The sequence below is a fragment of the Zootermopsis nevadensis genome, unplaced genomic scaffold, assembly GCF_977971745.1.
Source record: "Zootermopsis nevadensis isolate Lab colony 2312 unplaced genomic scaffold, Znev_1.0 Znev_ptg000006l, whole genome shotgun sequence".
Taxonomy (NCBI): domain Eukaryota; kingdom Metazoa; phylum Arthropoda; class Insecta; order Blattodea; family Termopsidae; genus Zootermopsis; species Zootermopsis nevadensis.
Window position 1 is genome coordinate 3389187 of NW_028259138.1, and position 23262 is coordinate 3412448.

The 23262-nt window shown below is 41.1% G+C and overlaps 1 protein-coding gene across 3 annotated transcripts in view; it reads left to right on the forward strand.

The window, feature by feature from the left end:
* LOC110836314 (CABIT domain-containing protein serrano) overlaps positions 1-23262 on the forward strand; it is a 154149-nt gene that overhangs the window by 99057 nt on the left and 31830 nt on the right. For 2 of the 3 annotated variants that reach the window (XM_087343575.1, XM_087343573.1), the window contains exon 3: positions 13387-15312. In XM_087343575.1, coding sequence (XP_087199701.1) covers positions 13409-15301 — 1893 coding nt within the window. In that variant the 5' untranslated portion in view covers positions 13387-13408 and the 3' untranslated portion in view covers positions 15302-15312. Of the gene's footprint in view, positions 1-13386; positions 15313-16553; positions 17044-23262 lie in introns of those variants that run through there. The other variant, XM_087343574.1, reaches the window with a different exon arrangement.

The window sequence follows — 23262 nt, forward strand, 5'->3', positions numbered from 1 at the left end:
TAATCTAAGATATATTTGTGGTTTTCCGCGTATTCTCACAATTTATCATTCACAATCATCCGGTATTCCCACGAATTTATAAGACAGATGAGAATCAACGTCTGATAATATAGAATACAAACTGGCGAAGCGCTAGTAAACCACTTATGGACGTGCGCGCGTATGTATTTAAAAGTAGGTGCCCAGAGAAATATTTTTACCTAAGAAAGATGAAAATGATTGCCTTCTGGATTGTTACGTCGTGTAGGCTCGTAGATACTGCCACAAGTTTCAGAGGTACATACTGTGTCCATAATCAGGATGATGATCGCCCGGATGACTGAAGCTGCAAGCACCTCTGAAACGTCGGAAAACTTCTACCAGACTACATGGTGTAAATCATAGAAGACTTGAGGTGAGGCTTTCGCGGCGACTGAAGTTTATGAAAGATTCTCAGGCTACAAGCCGCGTCAGGTGTCTGAACGGTGAACAAACCATATTTTCTGCCAACGTTTCGAGAACAGTCTCCGTCCCTTTGCTGGCCCTAGCTGGTGGGAACTTAGCACAAGAAAGGAGCGGACAGGTTACCCAGCAGCCCTGATGATGAGAACGAAGATTGTTCTCGAAACGTTGGCAGAAGATATGGTTTGTTCACCGTTCAGCCACCTGACGCGTTTTGTAGCCCGAGAATCTTTCATCAACACAGAAAACAGTTATCTTCATACTCGTCGCCGTAAGAACCTGAAATCTCACAAATAACTAGGTACTTTGTATTACGCAACGAGCATCTTTGCTGTTTACACAGGTCACTCAGTAGTCTACTGTTTGCGTAATGAAATGTAGGCAGTTAGGATGAGCTGGATGCTTAGATTGGACTGGAGACGTAATGCTTGGAAGAAAACCATCTAGAAGGCCTTACAAGGTATGAAGAACAACAATTGGACGGCAGTTTCAGAAAGAAATTGTTAGGATGAAAGATCGAGGGAACTGTGGTGGTGGGCTTTTGTATTATTGTCGTTGAATCTTCAGGTTTTACACGCAGATACTTTGCGATAAACAATTCCTGAAATAATGAAAACGCTGTGGTGATGCACATGACCGGAACACGGTTACTCGCAGGTCACAAGAAGCAATCCAGGTGAACGTTTTCACTTTCTTTCGGTTTCGATGTATATCGCATTGGAAAACGAGAGCTCACGACTGTGTATGAAGGGGTCCGCCGCGGTCCATTGGCCACAGGTGTGAAGTGTTTCTTGGGTTAACTTACGTTTAGTTCTTTTTCAATTCTTACTGCATGACTCATGCTGCTTCTTCAATTGAAGTTTTTGATACATATTTTGCAGACCTGCGAACCGTTATTGTTTAACTTTTTCCTTGCTGCCTCTATCCTGTTTTGTGTGTTCCCTCCCCCATTTCGCTTCTTTCTTGTCTTTGCGTTCTTCTTCCTTGTTTCTTTCCGTATGTTATGTTCCTTGTACCTCTTTCGTTCCCTCTTCTTCTTCCTGCCCTTGTTTCCTCGTATGTGTCATTTCTGTTTTATTTTCCACAGTTTTTTAAACCTGAATTCGAGGGGATTCAAGAGTGTTCTCAAAGCTGTTTAACCCTGAGCATTTGCGTATTTAAATGAGGTTTTGCTGGAGAAACTTCAGTTTTTTGCTTTGCTTTTTTTTTCTATGTGGCGAAATATCCGTCGATAATAATGCCCTAGGAATTTTACCTGAGACAAATTGAGGTTTTTATTATGGCAATACGAAATATAACCTAATACATCCCTCAGAACTGCTATATGAAGTAACAGATTTGCTTAGAAAGTGCTAGACAGAGATGTTATCGTCACAATTAGCCAACTTCTTCTGGAATGCAGTTGGATATAACTCCAACACGTGCATGGTTCTTTTGTTCGCTGTCACAACCTCGTTCAGGACAACAGACATATTCGTTTTATCCACAAGAATGTTTTTCTTAGGTTGCATGCAACTTGACAAATTTATTATAATTCTTTCCAAAGCAATGTACCAAGGGACTCAGTCTACCACACTCACATAATCTGTCGCACCAACGACTCTTTTATATTCCACTCTCTTTTCACCCTGTAGGTTCGTAATTCCATGCTATGGGGCTATCCTGCCACTTAATCTTTACTCTTTATGTCTTCGTGGTTATGTCTTTTGAGGCTTCGAACAAGATACACCAGAACGTGAGATTATCAGTAATTCGATGGTGGGGCTGACACATAAAGGCCTTCGGACGCACTGTGTGCTGCCACATGGTTCTTCGACCTGCCCTACAGTGTACCACTAGCATTTGATGATACAAGAGGACAGTAGCAATAACGACGTTAGACTCTTAACTGAGTGGTGAAATCGTTATAGTGTAAGCCACCGTTTTCCGTGCCGCTTAACTACTTGAAGCCGAAGCTTATTTGAATAATAATTAATAATATTTAAGAATTAAGTCCGTACTGCAAAGAAATCACAATACTTTACCAAGATCAACTGATAAATGCTGTTTAAGAAAATAATCGCTGTTAGGACATAGACCATAAGAGACTGATAAATACAAAATGCAGTTACTGATTGTTAAAGCAGGTGATACATAGTAGTTCCCATTTGGCGAGTACGTACATGTTAAGCGTTGCTTTATGTTCGGTTATAGGAAGGAACTGGCATGACAGAACCTAACAGTCGCTCTGCTACTCAAGAATTTTCCTTTATTTTTTTAGGGTCCGAAGGTTGAGTCCTTTATCACAAGACCTTCCCAACGGCTTATATTCCCCACCATGTGAATCAACCCCATCCTTTTCCCTCAAGATTCATTTTAATATAAACTTCCCATATTCGACTTGGTTTTCCGAGTGGTCTCTTCCAAGTTTTCTAATCAAAATTTTGTTTGTATTTCTTATCTCCCCATTCACGCTACATGCCTCGCCCATCTGACTCCTTGATTTGATCGTCCTAATAACATTTGGTGGAGTTCATCATTATGGAATTATTTTGTCTCCTGTCACTTCGTCCTTCTTAGGTCAAAATATTCTCCACCGCAACATCTTCTCAAACGTCCATCCGTGTTCATCCAATATAAGATACCAAGTTTCGCACCCAGACAAAACAAGACGGAATTGTAGTTTCGTATATTTTAATCTTCGCGTATTTAGATGGCGAATTGGAAGAAATTATCTGAAGTACACGGTAGCAAGTATTTCTGAAGTTGATGTGTTTTTATATAAATAAGCTTGTCTGAAATGGAATTTTGTGTTTTTGGGCCAGTCTTTAACAAACTCGTTCATTCAGCACAAACGCTACTAGCCTCTTTTTACAAAATGTTGTTCGCTCCCGTTTTATCTCGCTGTAGGCTATTTTGCGACATTTGTTTCAACTGACATGGAAAGTGATAAAGACAAGTCAGCGTTCTGCGTACGCACAAATGAAATGCGGACGCGCCGGAAGCTAAGAGTTGTGGCACATAAGACATTTTCTGTTGCTCTTCCATGAGGAAGAGAAGGGAAGCTATTACTTTCTTATTATTGTCGTCACGGTTCTGAGATCCCGATGTTTTCAGTGCGTTTGTAGATAGAAGGTACTTGTATTAGCATTCTATCCCTTTGGAGAAGCACTTTACGATTCATTTCTTTAGCGAAAGAATTGCTTTAGCTCTAAATGTGGTCTTATTAGATATCTGTTAAATATTTTCATTGACTGAACATTCTCTATATGAAAATACATAAAAATGATAGCCTATTAGCATTACCTAAACAAATTACATAAAATTACGTAAATAAGAAACATATTATTCTGGAACTATGTGCTTCAACAAGTTAAGAAATTGATGCATAGGGTAGCAATACCGGCGAGTTCTCCAAAACATAACCTTTGACCTGGGACCAGTTGCTCTTCGCGTGGGCCGCGAGTCTGTCGTCTCTCTAAGTTGTGACGTTATGACGGAGGATTTACCATGTGACTGCGTCTATGACTGGGGATTCCCCAGTAGGCATTTTGGTGATAAACTGGGGATTCCCAACCCAATATTTTCCTCGATCAGAACCGCAAGTAAATGTCACGTAAAGTGTATTTTCTTACTGTCCGCTTTTAACCAAAATTAAATTCGTTTACACGTTTGATAAACTTTAATATCAAGTTTCATTACACTGATCCCGTTGTAAACACGGCAGTGAACGTTCGAATGGGAGACCTCGATGCTTTCATACCCAGTTCAATAATTAATATGAATACATGCCTTTCTGCAATTGTTGTACTTCTCTGTTACCTGGAACTCAATAGTATAGTGACTGGCTGCGACATTGGCAACCGGGGTTAGATTCCCTGCAGGGTCAGACCGTCTCTGCGGCCCATCCAGTCTTTGAAATGGGTACTGAGAGGTCTCTTCCAGGGGGAAAAGCGGTGAGGTGTCGATATTAAGAATATTAAGAATACCTCCATTCTTTCACGTATTTTTTTATATCGTGGCGCTTTCTTGAGCATGGGATATCATTACTTTTGTTTACCTTTAATATGTAATGTGTGAGAGATTTAAGTTTATAAAAGGTCACAGCTGTAAGCGGGCTGAACTTTCCCCCGGCCATATATTTTCCCATCTTTGGCGTCAAGGACCTGAAGAAAAGCATGAAAGACCCCAACCCAATGAGTGCCGGGGCCGGTGACCTGGGTACGAAGCATCGCGATCTCGGACGTTAAGGAAGGTGACTTCTTTTGTCTACTGTCCTCTCAGCAGGATCATGATTACACTGACAGATGGGTCACGGCATTGCTGGCTTCGCCGTTACCGGCCCTTATAACGGAACAGGTTTGTATCATGCTGAGGTGTGTTTCGGTCTTTCGTGGACGGGCCAATATTACTTCTTCCGTGCATCCATGTAGTGGATGTACGCACTTAAGAATTTTGTCGTCTCCACTAACAAGGAAGCAACTGAACGTATAATGTGTGTAGTATGTATGTAAATGGCTCAGCTGTCAGTGAAATCGCTGTGGACATGCAATGCAGTTAATAATAGTACTTGTATTTTAATTCACGTAAAAGATTTAACAGCATCAGAAGAGGCGTGTAAAGTTACAAACTTTTATGGAGAAAAACGTTCATAAACAAGGAATTTTCAAAATAACCTTGAGAGATACGATGTTTGCTTAACATCACTTCAGGAACTCGTAAATTTAACATTATGTCAATTTCTCTGTTAGGTCACGACACACAACAGCCATTCGAAGAAAGGAGAACGTGAAGAGACTAGTAGCAATTAAGGGAAACACTCTTGTGTTGAAACTACTAGATAACCAGTAGAATAAACACGTGAATTTAAGTAGCATGTGTAGAACATTTAATGCTACAGGGTAAAGTTACGTATGGGCTGTGCTAGAAAGTTACGTCACTCGTCTTGTGGTATCTGTTTTCCCGTTCTGTTGTTAGGCATCCAAAATCCAGAAAGCAGCCTATGTCGATCGCTATTTCGTTGCTCTACATCCTTTTTTGATATATCGCGATGTTATTGACGCAGAGGAACTATCTAAGTGGCATTACATTCTATCGTTCTTGAGAAGTTCATAATCGGCTAACTGGCCAAGACAATCCGTACCTTTTATGGAACCTACAAGTTCGTCAATGTCTTCATAAGTGCCCGAAGCTAGAGCCTGTCCTGAACCAGTTGGATCCAGTCCACACATTCACACCACTCCTTTGATTCGTAGTAATATAATTCTGTCTTCCGGTTTTTCAACTAAAATTGTATATGCATTTATCATCTTCATAATGCTTGCCATGTGATCCGTGTAACTGTAGACAGATACAAAATTCATATCATTGATAAAATCCTCTCGGGCGTCTAGCCGCGCCAACGTTCCACTCTGTCTCCATCATCAGGGAATGATGTGTTCAGAGTTGACGCGACTGGTCGCCCGAGAGGATTTTGTCACTGTCAGTCGCCTCAATACTTCAAGTCATGTATAATTCATATCAGATTTAATGCATATTAAACTTGACGTCGTCTGAAATTGTAATTTGTACCACTGAGTCCAGCAGTCAAAGAATACGTGGAGCTTTTCCTTCACGCCTCCTATCCTAATGGCATTCACAGTAGTACTTTATAATATCGGCATCTTGATGTCCCCGTGCCTGCAGACTAAAATGTCTAATTGAAATCTCGTTCCACGCTTGGATGTTTGTTCGCGGTTTTCTGTATTGTGCTCATGTGAACTGAACCCCTCTGTGGATATGATTATAGTATATATTGCATTGTGGATAAAATAATGTTTTAATTACTCGTATTTTTGCATGGCGAATGTCGTACCCTCCATTTCAAACACTATACCTACTAGCTCAGCGTTTCTCAACCTGGTGATACGCGAGCCAATGTCGAGTGGTACGCGAACTAAGTAAGACATTCAAAAGATAATATTAACATAATATGTCTTCCCTGAACGCATTTGGTTAGTGGTACTCCAGCGAAAAAGGGTGAGAACCCCTGTACTAGCTTATATGCGGGAATGTGAAATAGCTGAGTACACTGACCGGACGGGTAAGGTCTGATTTCTGGGAGTGACAGAATCTCTGTCTTAGGCATCGCGTACAGAACGGCTGTGGGGCCGGGCCAGTGTCTTATTAATAGGTAGGCCTGATTGGTGATCTTTCCGCGAGGGTGAGGCGGCCAGAACATGAAACTGATCTTCTCACCTCTATCTTCTACCGAGGTTAAAAATATCTTTATTATTTGCCTCAACGCCCCGTATAAACTTTTATGACGATGCGCACGTGGATAGTCTTAACTTTTACCTTTACCTTTGCGGAGACAGACAGAAACAATGAACGTCTGTATTGGTGAGAAGGGTTCGAAGCTCCTACTGACTCCTTGTAGCATTGAGGCGAGTGGAATATTCTTTTCACTGTACCCTGCTTGATGCGTTAGTTGTTCCGAGGCTTGCATGGAGCATACAATTGGGTCGCGGCGGGTGGGCGGGAGTCTTCGTGCTGCAGTCTGCCACAAGTTGCAACACAAGAGTCCTCCACCTTCTCTTCTTCTCTTCCTCCACCTCCCTATTTCATATTACATATCGACTGACTTCGATACGCTTGACTAATGTGGACCCCGGTACCTCTACATCGCTTTCCCTTTTCGCGGAACAAGCAGTTGCTAATTGCGATATGCCTGCCGGGGATACAGACTTTCATACCCGCGGTGTGGGGACAGAAATGCCCATCCCTATCCGTGACCCGGACTGGATTTAATAATTTGATTGTATTCTCTGCACCATCAGTTCGTACATATCAGGAGCCTTTCATAAATGTCTGTGAGAAAGAAGGAATGACAAAAATGAAAATAAAATAAAAAGAAAGGTCTGACACGAAAAAGAAATGAGAAAAACGAATACAAATAGAAAGGGAAAAAGGACGACATGAACAACAATGCAAGAGAAAGAAAGACAGAGAGACAAAGAAAAAGAGGAAAAGAAAGAGTAAGGCGGATGATATTCAAAAGAGGGAAAAACAAAAGGCAAAGGAAATAAAGACAAGGGACAAAAGAGAGACTGGTGAGGGAAAGGAGGTAGGAAGATAGGAAAATAAGATAATAAAAAGTAGAACAAAATGAGTAAAATACGAAAAGAAGAAAGGAAAGCGGAGATTGAAAGAAAAAGATCAAAACAAGTCTGTGCGATCGCATTCGCCTCCCCCCCCCCCCACCTAGAGTCATTAGGCCCTTAGTTTTTATTTGTAGTTCAGAATACCGCAAAAGTAGAACTAACATCTTAAGGAGCTGCAACAGAGGGCTAAGCAGCCTGGGGCCAAATTTAAAGAAATAAATGTCATCAATAAGTGTTGCCAGCCGTCCTCGTTGCGTCGTATGTTTTTGTAGGATAAAGGTACTACCACCACCTTCCTTTTGCATTCCTGGGCCACCGTACTTTTCGGTATTCGGGATGGAAAGTGTGAATTAACGGCAGTAAAATGTATCTTTTCCCTCCAAAATTATGGCTTCATAAGCCACTGAATTATCAAGTGCCTGCAGATGCTGATACAAACAAGACAGCAACATCTCGTGCCAGCTGAAATTCCAATCGGCCTGGTCTTGAAGCTGTCAGTTTCAAGGTCGTCTGGCTTACCAAAATCTAGACCCTAGACAGGAATTGTCTGCCACCATTATCGTTTTTTCACAACTACCAGAAAGTGCACACAGACAGAAGTAAATACGTTGCCACCATTTATTTTGCGACACTTCCTAACTGCAGGCAAATAAAGCCATATTGGACGTCGTACCGTTGTATTTCACACAATAGAAATATAGCTGAATGTGTTTATTTTATCCTCAACTGTACTGCACAAGACTGGTAATATTAATTAACTCACACCGCTAATACAAGTAGTTGCATTTGACATGTTTAACTTGTTAAGATACTTGAAAAACGTCGAGATTTTTAACCTTTACTAGTTATGTGTTCATTTGGACTTTTATTTTTACCTTCATGTGGTATAAGATTATTAATTTTATTAGAAAACTGCCCGTCAAGAATAACAAGAGAATATAAACCAGAACTTAAAAAAAAGCTTTTGTTGGAAAGTGAAACTAAACACCATATAAAAATGAAAATCATTACTTAACTTTGCTTAAGTACGAAAGCCGTGAAGTGTTAACATGTAAACATGTTTTGATGCGTTCTATGAAAGTACGTGTATATAGCAGGGCATGGATGAGAGAATAAGGTTTTGTTTCAGCGCTTTGTTTCCACAAGGAACCGTATAAAAATCAGATTTAAGTAATGCGATCAAAACTGATATTACTTTGCAAAAATGAAGAATATGAAACTATTTAACATAATGCAATTTCAAATACAATATGTTGAGTTATAACTGTGCTGCTTTGTACAGAAGTACATGCAATTGTACATAGTAGACCATGACTGAGTGAAACGTCATAAATATTATATTCCATAAGGCCCAAAAGTCTTTAATAGAAAATTGTCACCTATGAACCTAGATACCAACACTTACATATTTTTGGTACATTCTAACACATAAATATTAAAATTTATTTCAAGATGCAGCACGTTTTGTAAGAAATTATATACGCACACCCATATGATGGCCCAGGTGGGCTAAACATTTTGTATATGATAATTATTTCAAGTAACATTGTATATAATCAGTTTAAATTTGAAAATCTGGGAGCAGCAGTGGGCTTATAAATAATAAGCTGTTAGTACGATATGAGGTTTTCACGACGGTGAGTCCCGCAGATGGCTGTCTTCTGGGTTGTTCCGTGGCGTATGATAGATGATGCATCGTCTTGATCATCGCCCTGATTACGGAGGCAGTATGACCTCTGAAACGTTGGTAAACTTCTTCCAGACTACACAGCGCAACAACTCAGAAGACAGTCATCTTCCCTTTGAGTTGTAAGGCATATGGAAGAAAGCGGTCCTAGCCTATTGTTGGTAACGTTACTTGATATCAGGAAGGAAGGCCTCTCTGTATAAGTACCTAGAGACCATAGAATTTAATAATAAATGACTGTGTTTCTTGAGATTTTTAACTAATGTGGAACACTCTTATAGAGACATGCATATTATGACTTTCCTTATGAGATTACGAAAGCAGCTGATACGCGAAGCTTTTACAATGATCTAGCACCTCATTTAAAATAGGTGTAAGCCATAATTGAAAGAAATCCGAGGAGTAACTGCATGACGGTGCATCGTTGTGATCCCAATTATCAATTTCTCTTCAAATTCCGAAGCACGGGTCATTTCCGCAATCGCGACTGAATTAATTTTGGGTGTGGCATAATTCTGGTCACGAAGTCCGACAATGCTAGATCAGTCGGTCAAAGGTCATGTTCCACAGCCACCGTCTTTAATGCGGTGATTGCGCAAGTTTAATTTTAAGCTAGACATCGCGTAAGACGAGGAGGAGAGTCGTGACTGGTGACTGAAGCGTTGTCATCTTGTTATGTGTAGATGTGCCCTCACCAAACCCGTGCAACATTCTGCACTTCGTCTTTCATTGTTTTTTTTTATTTTTACTGAGAACGGCGAACTGACAAAGGTAGCAGGATTAATGCCTCGTTTGTGTGGACATGCGTACTGTTTCTAAAGTAGTGATTTAGGTTTCTCACGGCGACGAGCGTGAAGATGGCTGTCTTCTGGGACGTTGCGCGGTGTAGTGTGAGCCGTGGAAAGGAGAGTCAGAAAAAGGAAAGGAAGACAAAAACTAAAGAAAAAATAGAATGAAATAAAAATAAACTCAAAAACATGTAAGAACGATAAGAAAGAAAGAACGCGAAAGGAGAATGGAGACAAATAAATTAACAAATAAACGTTTCCGCGAACAAAGAGAACCTGTAAACATAAATGACAGTGAAATTGGCAGAACCATAATAACGCCTGTTCCAGTGTAAATCCCACCATGAATAATTGTGTCTCGAATCTGAAAGTGGACGACCAGAACACTTTCCATAACGCGTTCATTTTGCACTCGGTATTTTGCAAAGTACCCTGTCGACTACGATCTTCTGGGTTGTGATGCCTTGTATTCTCTAACGCAGGTGGTTACCGACGTTTCGGAGGATTGTTGGTAGTTACCTACAAGACCACACGGCCTCGCAACGTAGAATACTATTGTCTAGATCTTCATCACTCTGAGAATCTCATCTCAAATCGTTCGTTCTGTGTCGCTACGAAGTTGTGATGTTTGTAAGTTTATAATAAGGGATTGGAGGTAACATACGTCCTTCAGTGAAACTTACATTTTTACATCGACCCAAAGGAGTACCGGTCCTCGTACCGGAGACCCGTTATCAGCCCTAAGATACTTGTACGGAAGCAGGGAAGCCATCCGGTGATTATCACGTGTCATTACTCTTTTTACCCACATTTTCGTTGATGAGCGATTCGCCATGGTACCAAATTCATGATTCACTTTATCATACATAATCACATGGCTGCACTAAGTGCTCTTCATAGGCCTCATGAAAGGACTCTTTCTACTTGCCAACATTTAATATGGTTTACACTTCAGTGGCTGCGTCTGCTTCTTAACTGCCTGCAGTTCCAGAAAAGGGTTTAACCTATTTGCGAACATTTCTTTACGCGTAACCGCAAATTATACGCCCATATTAAGAGCCTATAGCGCGTAACAAAGACACGTGAATGGACGCTAATTTCGAAACGCCAAAGTAAGTGGCTTCAGCTCGGCGTTAGATGCTGCTTCTATTGTATGCGTTTTACTTTTGAACAAAACGAGGGTGGACACACATTCGTAATTAAATGCTTCAGATAAAAGTGGTTTTCCTTAATGAGGTACATAGGCTTATTTATTATGTTCAGGATATTTCAGAGAGGAAACCTGAAACAATTTCTCCCCATTATGTATTCATTTTATACAAGTAACATATTCAGAATGTCTGCTCCGATTTCAAGTAAAAAAAAGAAACAAAATATGGATTTGGTGCGGAGTGTTTACGTTAACCGTCTTATCCTCTTGTGTCCTGGTGAACATTACTTTTGTGATTCCATGGTAGGCCTACTGCTAACGCTGGAACAGAACGGAACCGACCAGACAAAATTTATCATTAGCCAGCTACAGTCAGTCCGCTCGCTGCTAGCGTAAGCCCCATCTTACTGGCTAACAACGACTGAACCTAGCTAATAATGCATTTTTATCTCATCGGTTCTGCTGTGTTCCAGTGTATGGAGTAGGCTTGCCATTAAACCACGAAAGTAAGACAATACTTCTTTTAATTTTCATTCTTTCAAAGTGTTAGCCGGTCTAACACGGCTAACACATTTGTTATGAGCCGAACTTGATTATGGATGGTAGCATTCGCGAACAGCCGACAACGGGTGATTCTCTGGCTAGCTTGGACTAGCGTTCTGTGTTGGGAACATTTTAACAAAACCTTGGAAATGTATGGGCGTATTGTAATGACACATGAGGAGTATGAAAGGGCCCGGGTTCTGAGACGGTATGGTATAAGCGGAGTGGAACTTTCGTGCTCCTCCTACCTAAGTGATATTTAGGTAGCGTACTGCCAGGTATTTTGATTTCCAGCTCCTTTTATCTTTTTAAGCCTTTCACGGTTTAAATTGCATATGTTCTGGCTTTAAATGCATTGTCTTGCTATATCTCTATAAGCATTATGGTTTACAGTAAACCATACTGAAGTTGTCAGTTTGATATTGTCATTTTGTTACGATTGGCCAAGCCAGTTTTGTCTGCAGCTGTTTCTTCTAGCATGTACCATTAAAATACCCAGTTCCTCCCATAATTCTATTTTGACATTGTCTAATACTGTTATATCAATTGATAGGTCATACAGTTTTAATTTTGTTTGTTTGAATTTTGCCAAAATGTTTGTTTTTTAACCCAGGTTTGTCTTTCATATAAAGATGTGGGAACTGCCAACCATTCATAAAAATTAGTTCGTTTCTCTTCGTTTGTATATAATTACATTAGTGTTATATTCACCTTCCCGCTGTATTTTTGAATAATAATGTTAATTTGTTTCTTTTTGTTTAGGACTATATAATATATTCAGCATCAAGGAAATGGCACATCCGAGGTAGTTAATATGCGAAACTTATTCTATAATTAAATTTAAAATAATTCTATAGATGAGCATTAGATTTAATTCTGTTTAAATATTTACCAAGATCTGTTGGACAAATGCTGAAAACATTTTGGTCAGACTGCGTTATTTTAACAACGTGTACTAGTTGATGGAGAAAGTTAGGGAATTAATTAATGGTCGCATTAAAACTATGGTTCCGCTTGAAACGAGCAGGTCTCAAAACTCTCACAATGTTTCAAAGACATTTTAAATAATGTGAACTTAAGCAGTGCCATTATCGAATTTTTCAATACTGTGTTCGAGATTTCGGTCGGAAATCCAGGCTCCTTATATTCTGAACATTTCGGTGTTTAAAATAGGCAGTCAATAAAGATAAGTTCTGCTGAGATATGTGATACTTCGAGATGAGGGATTTAGACGTTACAAACAACCTTGAGGACATATGAAACCGTTAGTTTTGAAAACTAAACTAACACTGAAATGCTTTTTAAACCTTTGACTTTGCAATTATATGGTCTGTTTCTTTTCTAGAACAACGAATATTCCGGCTGAAATATTAATTATTTTACCATAACTCCATGCAGCTGAGACCATATTGGGAAACTCACAGTGGCTCAGATGATCAAAACATTATCCCCCTTTATCTAACCTGAAGTTAAGTCTGTTCTATTCCTTCCCATTCGAATCTTTTAAAATTAAATTTTACATTATCCTTCCATCTTCGCCAAGGTTTCCCTTGTGGTCACAGTTGTTCTGGGTTTCCAGCAAAAATTGTCTTTGCACTTATTATTTTTCCCCATGGTAGTACAACTAAGAGTAACATTTTGCCAACTAATTTGCAGATGGAGCCGGAGAGGTGAGATCATGGCGGCCACAGATGGGCAGATCGTGGTGGCCGCTGCCCGTTGGGCGGACGAGGGCCACTACCTGCGTGAGTTTGTCGCGAAGCACAAACTGCCAGCAGTGGTGAAAATCATCAAAGGCCAGTACGGAGGTCTGGGCGTACCCACACTGCCTAGTCCAGGACTGCAGTCAACAGCGCTGATCGTATCTGCGGGACGACGACACAAGATCGCAGCCCAGGCTGTCAAGTTAAAGGAGGGCCGCAGGGTGGCCGCCGTAGGACCTCGGCTTGCCATCCCCGACACATACCCCGGATACTTCGAGCTGCTGAGTGAGGAGGGACGTGCTGTCCGGTGCATAGAGGGCGTGGCGGAGCTGGCGCGTCGGCGCCTGGAAGCGGGGTGCCTGGTGCGAGACCCGGTGCGAGCCATCGTGGCGCGCTGCGATGAGGATGGCGGCGTAACGGCAGACGGGGCACGGACGGTGGCAGCCGGAGAGACGCTTGTGCCCGCGGGGGAGGTGCAACTCGGCGGAGGGACCAAGGGACGTTACCTGCGGTGCCTAGACTCGCGCGGTGACACAGTGCTGCTCGGTATGGACCAGCGCGGGCGGTTCAGTGCACTCGCCCGCGAGGATAACATCAGCGGAGTGCACACAGCCCGAAACCTGTTGAGTAAGCGCATGCCTCTCACCGTGCGACTTGTGCACGGCTCGCCGCCGCGGGGCCTCAAGACCCCCAGCCACTTCGTGCCGGAGCTGCGCTTGCTATCCACGTTCGAAGAGGAGCACGTATTTGCACTCTCTTTGCAGAAGGAGACGGGAGCCGTCATAGCGCTGCCACTGGCGGCACCACTCAAGCTCCAGCGCACGCGCAATGACGAGCAGCTGAGGGCCCTCAAAGAATTTCAGCGACTCGTCGACAAGTGCAGCCGCCTGGTGTCCGATGTGGCGGACAGAGTCCAGGTGCTTGACGGAAAACTGGGCGACTCCAAGGCGTTACGTGTGAGCAACCAGAGCTCCGTCATTAAGACGGGCTATTTCCTGCGGAGAAGCGCCTCGTCGGATTCGGCCAACTACCACCATCACCACCACCACCACCACAGCCACAGTCACAGCCGGGACGAAAATCGCGTTCCCAGCTCGCACGCGGACGATTATGACGAGATCGATCAGATCTACGATTATGTCCGCGGCTTTGCCCCTCTTCCCAAGAACATCAGGTCTCCGTTCGCAGATACTCAGACATCAGCAGCGCCAGTAGCGCCTCTGGAGCCAACCGGTTCCCTTCCAGCCCTCATGCCATCCGCCGCGGATGAAATAAAGCCAGAGCCCCCTCCCATCGAGACGATCCCAACCAAGAAGCTACAGGCGACGCAGAACAAAGCAGAGAAACGTACACGCCCGGGCGCCACGGCGGGAAACAAAGAATCGCCTTCCTCTGTCAATAAGGAGAAACCTGCAGCTCCTATGAAGCTGTACGTGAAGAACGGGAACACCCAGAGAGGGCGCTTGTTCCGCCAAAAGGAACAACCCCCCAGCCAGACAGGAACCATAACCAAAGCAAGTTCCCCGATCTTCAATATTCGCTACAAGTCACTCAGTAACCTGCAGCAGGCAATGGAACTAGACGGTACACTGGACTCCAGTCACTCCGGCGGTCGCACGTCGGGAGATTCCGGTGCCGGAGCCAAGTTGCCAGAAAAGAGATCTCGTAGACTTAGCCGCCCTCGGTCCCTCACCAACCTGGTCTGGGAGCTGCGTGGTGGGATGGGAGTGCCTCCCGCAGCCCATCACGACGCCGAGCGAAAGTCAAAACCCAGCAAACTGGAGCCGGGTGTTCACCGCAATAACAGTAACAACAGCAACAAACTGGTCGTCAACGGTCAGAAGCGCATAGGCACCCTCTACCTGTGATGCAGTGTCAGGTACGTGTCTTTTAGACCAGACTGTACTTGACGATGATGCTCTCTCAGGGACTTTACATGTTAACAGGGCTATCACTGTGCTGAGACAGCCACGTTAGCAAAACGAGCTTAGATTACGTACATGATTGAAATTACAGTGGTTTTGGGGTGATGGCTTGGCTAACTTTGTTTCCTTGGACGAACTTATATGAGTTAATTGAGTCATAGTTTCAAAATAGGAAGCAAATGGGGAGGTCTATACATGGAAAATTATCCCCTCTAGTAACAAATAAATGTCATCTCTGCCCCCCCCCCCCTTAAATCAAACCAAATGGAGTGTGCATATATACAATTTAGATACATCAACGTTTCGAGAACCATCTTCGTCCTCGTCCTCAGGGTACTGTTGTCCTAATAGCCCGAGAAGAATTCATTACTACTATTGTAGTTGATGTACAGAAAATGTTTCATAAAGAATTAATAGGCATCTGCAAGTGGGTGACCAGATAAATGCGCACATGATAAAAGTCCACACGAAAATTCCGCACAGAAAAAAGCCCACTGTCATAAGCAGGACTCTGTTCTTTATGGAGGCGACCGACATGATAGCTCGATACTGAGGGTAGTAGTTTTTCATAAATTCCCAAATTTTGTAGAGAATAACCGTCTCCTGATATGGCTGATCCCACCAAGGGCTACCTGACATTTTCACCGACACCTTTAAATGGAAATCCTTCGGGAGTAGTACTCATCTTGGTGTGTACTGTTCGTCTGATTGGTACGGACTCCGCCTGTGGCAGCAGCAGCTCGCTCAGTAAACAGAAAAAGTAAATTTCGAGTTTCGTGCATAAAGGCACTAGCTCCATTTTTATAAATATGAAAAAAACGCGAAGGTGTGTAGTCTCTCTAAATGTGTACTGAAATTCCACAATGTTGATATTGGTCTTATTTCTGTATAAAAATTCCCGGCGTAGTTTGTTAAAAGAAATAGTACGAAACAAGAAATTCACCTCAGAACTAATGATCCAAATCGTATATTTTGATTTTTCTAGAGACTACGTTAAATTAGAAATTAATTATACATTTCTATGAGTAGATAATTTACGCTTGTATAGATTTCATTATAATGGTCATAAACGTCATAAAAGTATCGATCTTTGGTTTATTGCTTATTGCCATACAAACTTCGACACGCCTAGCTACAGCGCTTAAAAAATACAGAAATCACAATACTAATTTTTGGAGCTGCGATGTCGTTTCAGATTCCGTAAAACTTGGCCTTAGTACGACTTACATATTTTCCAAGACTTGCACCACGCTTATATGGAGTGTGAAGTGTCTGTCTCGCCTCAGACGTTCGCACTGTCGCCTCAGAAGTTCGCACTGTCGCCACTTTTGTGGTGCTGGCAGAGAAGTGGAAGCTACGAAGGTAGCTGTGGCCTACAGTATTGTGACGTTCGAAAGAATTCTCTTGAGAATCCGTGTCTTGATTTAAAAAAAATATATTAGGTAAGAGATACGAAGACGATGTTTGTTATAAAAATAAAACGTAAAGAAGGAAATAAAGAAGTAAAGAAGTAAAGAGACAGAATGAATAAATACTCAAATAGACGAAGAAATTAAATGAAGCCAACAGGTTCGCATACTTTCGAGCTTTTGCAGTTTCGTCCTATTGCACCAACCCCGTTGTGCCTCTGCATCTCTCAGCCAGTCAATTAATAGTTATAGTAAAATAAAGGTATGAGCATCCTTTATGAGTTATATTTCAAATTCCTTTTGTTACGTTCACTTTCTCCTTGCAATGTAGACAGACCAGAAGATAATTGTTTCTTGAGAGATAGTAGCGCGACCCCAGTTCATGTAACCGGGTCACATGTATTGTCGCTTGAATGCACGACTTACACACGAAGTTCTGGGAGGAACGTATGAAGCATACTTTCCATTAAGTGCTTCGATCTATTCAGCTGTGCTAGTACTAAGGATAATTAATAATTATACGATTTAATGATCCATATCGCCGATCACAGTGGCCGCTCGATCTAGGGCGTGGGTTTTGACCGCTTTGATACTATGATCGTGGGTTCGAATCCGCTCAAGGCATAGACGTTTGAAGATTTCTGTCTTCTGGGTTGTTGCGCTGTGTAGTCTGGTCGATGTTAACCAACGTTTCAGAGGTCATACTGCCTCTGTCATCAGGGCGATGAATATGCCAATAGGGTATGTGGCGCTAGGTTTATAGATGTATACGTGTTTCGCATAGACGTTTGTCCTCGTCATTCTTTGTTGTGTTCTGTGTAGGCACAGTCTTTGCGACGAAAGTAAGAAAGAAAGAAAGAAAGAAAAACTTTTGGTATCTGCGCGTAATTTCTTTAGTACATACTCGTATTCCTACTGCAGTAAAAATGTATTTCATAATTACAAGTACAAAGTTTCTTACTGCCATGTTGTAATTGTAAACGTAAAACTTCCTTCCGTTCAAAACCTGCAGGTATATTCATATTCTGTTTCCAGGCTTGTAACATCTTTTCACACTAGGCCAAGCTAATAAAGAATTCTAATTTGCATCTCAAATTAAAGAATAACTTCAGATAAACTGCTTTTGAGACGTAGTCGTGGATGAGAAAGTTCTATTAGAATTGGTACAAAACTTGTGAGTTTGTGAACTACTTTCAGCAGGCGCAGGATAGGTACAGTGGTGGTATTCTGTGGAAGTGGCAGTAAACTTCTCTTAACCCCTCTAGCGCGTGCATCGAATGGGTCCATCTCACACAAACAAAATCAGTCCTTTCGCGCGACCTCTAGCAAGATATCCCCAAGATTCGCTGACCGTTTACACACATAAGCGGCTATTTCTTCGCACGGGCAAATAAAATCATTTTTAAGTTTATAACGTGTATTTACTTTATTGCAATATATTTTTGGAAGACTCCATAGGACGTTACTTTTCGGCTGTATGTGTGTGTCATCTGATTTAGCAGAAAATTTCCTACATTTAACATTTGTGACACACCTTTTTTATAAACTTGGATGGTTTATTGCTTTCTGGATTTAATATCTCTTTTGTGTGTATGGACACACCCATCCGACCTGTACCAGAGTGGTCAAGTTTAAATCCACGCTCTTTAGTATAATCTGCTCCACACTACCGTGGACTCAGTAGAATTCGTAACAATGCATGCACCATAAACTAGACCGTACGTGTTATCTAAGATTCATTGCCAAATGATTTTATGTAGCACTTGCTAGCATGGGCAGCATAGTATAGGCAAGTTAAATGTTAATTTAATTCGCTTACCATTTTCAAAATTTCCATCTTTGCTCAAATGACGTTTCAGTGCACCATCCTACTTTAATATGACATTAAAATACACGGATATTGTTAAGACCTTTGTCAAATGCAAAATGAAGTCGCACAGCGTCTGTAGTTTCTTCCAATTGATCCTCTTGCGAGGCCTGAGTGGATGCCAAGTATCCGTCATTTGTTTCCAAAAAGGAGCGCGCCATTTGAACAGAATAGGAATGAAGAATCTTGGAAGGAGATAACAAAGAGGGCCATGGAATACACAATATTTCTTGTTTTCATTCAGTGTAATTGGGGCTACATATACTGCTATCTGTATACAACGCTAATGCAGTGAGAATAAGAAAAAAAACAATCAGGCCAGGGGATATTGTTCTGTTTGTTGGCTGTGGGAATCAGGGTACTTGAGCAATGGAGATGTTTCCCTATTGTCGTACGCACGACGTGTCATAATACAGTGCAACCTTGGATGAAATTTATCCAATTAGAATCAAATAAAGCACATGTGAGCCAGACGGGTTGTCTCAAACACGAATGCCATTGTTTATTTTTGAGGAAGCTTGGAGGTCTATAATTTTTCTATCTAATTTCCACATGTTAACAATAAATTCTGAAGAGAAATTGTGACGCCTAGTTCCCTTCAAATGCTTTAGTCGGTTATAGGATTACGATGTTGGACATTGTTTATTGTCTGAGATATATTTGATACACACGACGTTTCGGATTTTACGTCTTCAGGCGTTTGGTTGTTATGATACTGACACTTTTATGACTGTTAATGACAACGGTCGGAATCAAATCCGGGAGATTTCGAATGCTAGGGTAGCATTACTAACCGCTAGACCACTGGGGTGTCCGAAGCGAGACACGGTTGTAATTATAACTGCTTATGCTACAGATCCAGTTTTCCTGTTCCGTAATATACAGAGCCAAACTGACTTACTATAAGTTCGATTGCCTGATGGCCTATTATGTTCTGATGAATGCAGACTTTTTCAGTTTGCTAGTGATTATCTTTTTTTCTTTGTGTGCGATTTCTGCCTTATCCTATTTAACTCTATGGTCCTCGTCCCACGGGTGTTCTGCTGTTATGGACTTAGACATTTCTTCCATTGTGTTCGGTTGTCTTCCCGTCTTGGCCGGCAAGATTCCGCCTTGCCGAACTTACTCATGTACCTAAGCCAACATTTTTTCCTGATAATGGAGACAATAAGAACATCTGATCCGTCGGTCATTTGATACCACATTACACTAAGAAACATAACAGAAGACAGTAATTTTCATACATGCGGCTGTAAGAACCTGAAATCTCACCTACAAATCGATCGCTTGCCCAAGTGTTAAATATTGTCGGCTGCGGACAAATTAGCAGGACGGCAAAGAACGCATGTCTCATGACGCAGGAAAATTAATCGAAACTGATACTTAACAAAAGGAAGATTCTTTTGTCAGAAGCTGAGCACGGAAAGATGAGTTAATACTGTTGTCGTACACAGAACTATGTGTCATTGCAAACCTGGTCAGACCATTCAGTGTTCATCGAATGATACGATGATTAGTAAGTAATGAAGTTGAAAGGACATGGAAGGAAACGGAAGTAACCAAAATATATACTCCTAGGCATTTGCCTGGAGGGGGGGGGGGGGGGTGACGAAAGCCACGAAAATTGGCAGTCAATGTAACTGGCACCTATACCGGGATTTGAACACGAGGCCGTCCGAATACGAAAGGAGGTACTAACCAATCGAAGACGATGCTTGACAAAAACATGATTCATATAGGAAGGTAAGCTTAAGGACAGTTTATTATAGGACTCACCAAAAATGATACAGTAGATAGGCATATCTTATGTTTCATGTACACCTAATCGTCCTGTTTTTCAATTCAAGTGGTTCATCCATAAATTTACAGATTACGCCAGAACGAAGCGCTTTCAGTTACTTCTCTTATACAATTTTTGCACAGGTTCTGTCCATGATTTGTCCTCTCATTCAAAAAGCAGTTTCCTCAATTCTGATTCTTCGGTTATCATAGATATCTCAGACAGATCTGCTCCTTATCCTCGACACATGTTGACATCGAGTGATGTCAACCCTGAACGTATATTATCACACTTCTGCACTCCTTATTTGTCACCCATTCGTAAATGTTCCTCGTACTCATCCAATTACCGCCATACTTGTCATTCTGTACTAAGTTTCCTTAATTTTCACACTTTATGATCACGAAAATCGGTTCAGACATCGTAGATTATCAAAACTGAAAAGACAGTGATAACCATCAAGGGAAAACTGGAAGATATTGGAAGATTTCTGTCTTCTGGGTTGTTGCGCTGAATTCATCGCCCTGATGACGGAGGCAGTATGACCTCTGAAAAGTTAGTAAACATCTACCATATTACACAGCGCAACAACCCAGAAGACAGAAATCTTCATACTCACCGCTGTGAAAATCTCATATCATACATGGAAGATATTTCATATTACTTATGTCCGCCATATCTTTCACTGGTGCCAACGTCACTTTTGAGATTAATTAAACTTTTCCTCGATTATTTTACTTATACTTTCGAGAGCTTCGTTGTGTAGCATAAACTCTTGTGATGACCCATTCTTCAGGTCAGGCCATCAGCTACCGCTATTTAAATAAAGTGTGTATAAAACAGACAAAAGGAGTATAATACAAACCGTGGAATAAAAAAGGAAATAAACTGGTGTTCATTGAGTGGTGGGAGTGTAGTCACGACAGGAAAGGCTCTTTTGTCGCAAGTAAATTGCAAATTACCTCCAGGTCTCTCAGCTTTACGTTTTTGCAGTTATATTTTTATTATTATTAAAGACTGCAAAAAAGTAGAACACAGAGTGAAAACTCTTCTGCGCATTTAAAGCTGCTTTTGCTATTGAAATAACAACAAAGGAATAACACGACTTTAAAATGAGTCTTACTTTTGAATAGCATGTATGTAAAATACATAGGAACTTGACTAAAGCGAATACATGTTGAAGCATCATTGACTGACGGAAAATAATAACACAAAATTGTCTTGTACTGTATACGTACAGTCATGTGAAAATTAAAACACTCGCCGGTTGGTTGTGAATGTAGCCAGGAAATCTGCAAAGTAGTGCATATATCTTCAATGGTAATTACAGTTTTATTCCGTGTTTTAGTGCACTGATGACAGTGATTAGTGGTTAGTTATAATAACTCCTTTCAGAATTCCGTAACTTCCTTGTAACAGCCAACAACTCTTTGTGAATTGGCTTTTCCTATTGAAAACACGCGATGCCTTGTCCGTGTTTATATTCACTCCATGTTCGTACTGAAGAAAGTCTTTGTTCATGTATTAGATGCCAGTAGATTAAATAATTGAATGCTACCCTGAACAGGCCTATAGTGTGCACTCCACTTCTGAAGGACGAAATTAAAAATACGCATCAGTTGTACATGCATTATTACAGCAACAGTAATAATAATTATAATGATGATGATAATGATAATAATATTTATCGTTAACAGTGCAGTCTGTTCCGAAACCCTCTAGGGGTATTTCGCCTGTCATCTTTCCCTCGGTCGCCCAAGTTTGTAATTTTTTCACCCAATGTGGCAGTTTCTGAGCTAGTATTGTACGTGTCTTCATTGTGTGTAGGCCTATCTGTTGTATTAATTTTGATTTTTGTTCTTGATCTATCCTCTTCCAGTGAAGTAAGTTTCAACTTGATCGCTTCACTCAGTAGCAGTGGACGAGTGCTTCTGTATAGACGTGCTTTTACGCTCGGTCGAAAAATGTCAGATTGTAAATTGGAACAACGCGTTAACATTAATTTCCTCGTTAAACTTAAGAAATCCGCGACGGAAACTTTTCAATTATATAGAAACTGGAAGTCGCACAGCTTGTAAAAAATTTCCCCACGATTTATAGAACCCTAGGATTCAATACCACTCATTATTTTACCCTATCTTAAGGTCAGTACACATCCTATTACGACGCATTTTAATATTACCCTTACATTTATGCCCAGTGTTCCTACCTGCTTCTTTTTTTCAGGTTTTTCACCACAATTTGTTTGCATTTTTCACCTCCCCCAATCCCAGTATAATTTTCGATCATTCAGTTACTCTTATAATTTTTGGTAAGATCATACATGGACGCATACGTAATGCATTAATTTCTGGTCCAACAGATGTTATGCCTTTCCGTATTTCCTGATGACGTGCTCTGAAAATAAATGTGTATAACATCTTGGTGTAGGCCACTCCAAATAGGCATGAATAGGACAGATGGTTTCCTAAAACGGACTTCATCGTGGGTTACATTTGAACATATTTTATTAATCTAACTAGTTTTATTGGTGTAGGAAATTCAATGACAACGTTCTACGGTATTGATGTCTAGAGTCATAAGCTATGAAGTCTATATAAGTAGCTGAATTACCGTTCATTTTCTTCTCAATTTTGTTCAGCATATGTTGAATGCGGAATATTACTTGATATTCCCCTTATGAATCCCAGAATAAAGGTCAGTAACGTTTTTTATAAAGTTGATAAGAGTTTCCTTACAGTCATCTTTTTGCTCGTTTTATGAATAAGTTTAATAATACTGCAGATTCATTCCACTGCTGTGGCAATTCTTCCTTATTCAAAACAGATTGAATAAATCTGTGAATATT